Source organism: Pinus tabuliformis, chromosome 2_1 (assembly GCF_031772625.1).
Source record: "Pinus tabuliformis cultivar Carrire ecotype Pingquan chromosome 2_1, CPIR1, whole genome shotgun sequence".
In the NCBI taxonomy this organism is placed as follows: domain Eukaryota; kingdom Viridiplantae; phylum Streptophyta; class Pinopsida; order Pinales; family Pinaceae; genus Pinus; species Pinus tabuliformis.
Genome location: NC_142299.1, coordinates 548,411,268 through 548,415,304, shown reverse-complemented (window position 1 = coordinate 548,415,304; position 4,037 = coordinate 548,411,268). Strand labels below are relative to the sequence as shown.

The 4,037-nt window shown below is 36.8% G+C and overlaps 1 protein-coding gene across 1 annotated transcript; it reads right to left on the bottom strand.

Annotated features, from left to right (window-relative positions):
* Positions 1–560: 560 nt before the first annotated feature.
* Positions 561–3,470, bottom strand: LOC149201521 (jasmonate-induced oxygenase 1-like). The gene is made up of 3 exons (XM_089399763.1): positions 2,847–3,470; positions 1,502–1,829; positions 561–1,419 (listed from the first exon to the last, which is right to left on the bottom strand). Exons 1-3 carry the CDS (start codon positions 3,314–3,316, stop codon positions 1,171–1,173), a joined length of 1,047 nt encoding a protein of 348 aa, XP_089255889.1. The 5' UTR covers positions 3,317–3,470; the 3' UTR covers positions 561–1,170.
* Between the last annotated feature and the right edge of the window lie 567 nt (positions 3,471–4,037).

Here is a 4,037-nt window from a genome sequence, read left to right as displayed (position 1 = left end):
ATGAAATAACAGAATTAATATAATGTTACGTTAAACACACAATTCCGTAGAAGCATATGCCCTCCTCAATTCCGTAGAAGCATATGCCCTCCTCTAGGGTTCAATGTTGAGATCTAATGTTTTCTCAAGAAAGAAATATCTTTGATCCTTCGATTATGGAGATTTGCTTATGATTTATAGTTTAATTAAGGTGATTATTCCAAACGACTTGAAAATCCAGAGGTTCTTAAAAGAGCTTAATACTTATGATTTCCATCATATTTTGAGAGAAAATAATAACTTGGTTGATTGCTTGAATAAAGTAATCACCCATAATCCCAAAATAAAATAAATCTTGTATGGGAGAATAATATGGCACTCAAAAGGAACTGAGATAATGCAAGGAACTAAGATAATGCAATACCCTTTATGAAACAATGTGGAATAAGGATAATTGACATGCCCCTATATCGGCCATCATTAGTACAGAAGTGTGTAATGTACAAATCTGAGATCATTACCACTCTTGCTGTTGTTTGTGCTCGCTGATTTATATGCCTGACCCGCACAAATCACGCTTACATTGAAATCATCGGACATAAACATAGTCTGCACCTCTCGTCGTTCACAAGGAGAGCAGCAGACTTTTCGGATACTAATTTTAGTCAAATTTATGGCCTCGAGTATCTTCTCCTCGGGGTCCTGTCACATGGGACGTTCTTCAGTCACCTGGCCAGACGCAGGTTTGTGGCAGGTCTGTCAACTGTTTTGACAGAAACGCAATAATATACACTTTCTCTCAGGTCCTTCTCAGGACTCCTGAACTGCCATTTCAAATATATCGTCTGCTGTATTAATTTTTTTAAGAACAGCCGGACACTGACCATGCAAACATTACTTATCACAGAAATATATTTACAACCAGTTAACAGGAGACTAGGCAAACATTACTTAATACACAAATATAGGTATATATATTCATTCAAACATTAAACACACAAGTATATATGCATTAAGATAACAGGAGACTTATATCAGATATATCAGATATATCCTTAAACAATTAGTCTTTTGTCAAGTCCACAGAAGTATGATTATCCAAATACAGGCGAACCAAGAAGTACGGAGCCAATGGAAATGCTCCATGGTAAACAGTTATACCATGGAAATGCTCCATGGTAAACAGTTATTCTATCGAAAATTTATGGTGGAATTTACGTAGGACTTTCCTTTAGTTCCAGTAGTTCGAATGAACTTCCTGTATTCATTAAACGTCATCTGCCTGTATCCTGGAGGGCTGGATTCATCCATCGGCTCCTTTATAGGCCCGACTTCCTTTTCCCCATGAGGGTTACAGAAAACTACAATCGATATTCGTTCCTTCTTATTGTTAGCAACGCAACTGTGTTCCACGCTTTTGTAAATTCCGTTTGTCAATATCTGCGCAAAAGATAAGTAAGAAACCTGAAACCACTTTGTCCATGTGCATGTATTTTAACAAAATATTATTTGAAGCATTCACCTCTATTTGATCGCCTAGGTTTATCGTTAAAGCATTAGCAACAGGCCGCACGGGCACCCAATAATTCTTTTTTCGAACTTGCAGGCCAACGACATCATTATGTAGTAGAACGGTTATTCCTCCAGGGTCGGAGTGAGGGGAGAGCCCATAAGTCAATTCCGGCTGTGGACACACGGGATAATAATTGATTCGAACACAAATTCCAATGCTCTCCTCATGGCCAAAAGCTTCCTTTAGATAGTCCGGAGGCAGGCCGAGATTCTCTGAAAACACAGATAGCAAGGTCTTGCAAATCTCCAACGTTTCTTCACAGTACTCCATTCTAGCCCTGTCATGTAAGCAAATATCGCAAACTGAGAAAACATTATCGATGTTTCATGACCGTTCACGGTGAAAAATAGTTTTGAATCCAAGCCAGCAGATTCTTATTTAATGTAATTTTAGGTTAACAGATTGAACAAGGATGTTATTAAGCATGTGACTAACTTTGTAAAATCTAAGCTAACAAAAATGGCGAATTCAAAGCTACCCGTCCCGATTAACTAAAATACTATCCGCAAAAGCATTTATATTTTAATTCAATAGTTAGGTATTTGAATCTTTCTTTCAATGTCCAATCCAGTCTAGCTATTTTTTTTTATTGTGTTCTAGAAATACGAGTATCCACTACATTTACATGAAAATCTAGGGATCTACCTGTTTACGAAATTTAGCAAGGCTTAACTCAAAGGTGTTGAAGAAATTTAACCCTATAACATCTAAATAAATTAGATACTTCACAGAAACTCAACTAAACTTTCAAAAACTTCACCAACTAAACTATCCTTCGAGACTAAATCCATTCTTAAAAACTATGTACAAATATAGAACCATAACTCAGATTTCCCCAAATTCAGATCCATTATGAGTTCAAATGTCTGAAATTGTCTAGGTCTGAAAATTTTATATTTAAGAATAGATTGTAACTCATTTCCTATTTCCTATACATCTTACAAAACCGCTTTACAGAGTTTAAAACAAATAATATACAAATCTCTTTAAGTGCCGTTCCATGCGGCCTGCAAAAGTATGTCCCCAAACTGAGAAGCATATCTTAATAATCAATATCCCTATCCCGGGTTAATAAGGTACTTGTTCTTCTTCTGATATGTCGGATAAAATGTGGAAAATCAAATAAACAACAAATCGGTGTACTGTTTTGTTTTATTTTGACAATCCAACCTATAAAATATTATTTTCCCTAATCCGATAATCGAAATCAAACAAACAACTAACAACAATCCCAGAAGAAGCATGAAAAATGCAATATTGAAAGCGGCCAACACATAGATGAATCTTTCATTACCTGTATTCCTCCGGTTTAGAAGGCCATCTGTGCTCCTCTCGTATGCAAAGCGGCAAAAAATGATGATAATAGCAATCCCCCCAGTCGAGAGTTGCGCCTGTGGTCACACCAATTCGACTGCCATATCCAACATAAGTCACAGGATCATTGGCGTGCTTTTGTTTCTCCTCCAATGGCAGACGAAAGAACTCGCTCGACACCTCACTTGCGGCCTCAAGCTGCTCCGGAGAAATCCCAGGGTTAATCACTTGGAAGAATCCCCACTCTTTGCATGCATTTGATATTTCTTCCATTGTCTTCCTCCGGCGTTCGTCATAGAGGCCCGAGAGATCTATGATGGGTATTTCCTCTTCCACCACCCGTTGCCTGATGGGCTTCTCGTCATCAGGCCTGATGTATCTCGAAGGCAAGAATTGGATGCCGCTTTCTGCAATACACTGAACTCTCTGTATTGGCTCCGGCCAATCCATGGAAAACGATGCTCAAAACTCAATCCACCTTAGATAAGTTATTGGATATCAAAGCAATGGCGAGGTTGCTAAACAAGTAATGATAGCCATCCCAGGGCTTCTCGTCTCAGACATATATTGTGTTGGGAGACTTCAGAAGTAGTAATTAGAATAAGAATAGTAATTAAGCATTGTGTTTGATTACTTTATTAGAATTTTTCATGAAATATGTGTTTTATAATTGCTGCCACTAAATATATATCTTCTCATCTCTATTATTATTTATATGAAAAAATAATTTAAGCGGCCTCCTACCATTACATTTATATATTAAATAGCTTTTATGACTATTTTAAGATTTTTTTGGTTAATATTTCCCGGGATAATTACCTGTTATCAATCCAAAATCTAGTAAAAAAATTATCATATGTACTTGGTTATCTAAATTTCTGTTGTGTTGTGCTTGTACAGTTGTTTACTGTGTCGTAGTTGCTCATTTACCATCCATTCAAAAGCTCATAAACAATTATCACATTTATCTAATTATCTAGTATACTTTACTCTGTTGTATACTCCTATTTACTATCAAGTCAACACTAATAAACAATTATCACCCTCACATCTCATTATCGAAATTTATGTTATGCTCAAGTGGTGGTTTTTTGTGTTGTATTTCCATGGACTACGGTTTGCAATAGTTTGCCAACGAGATTCCTCTCGATTTGCAATTTGCCGCACGGTA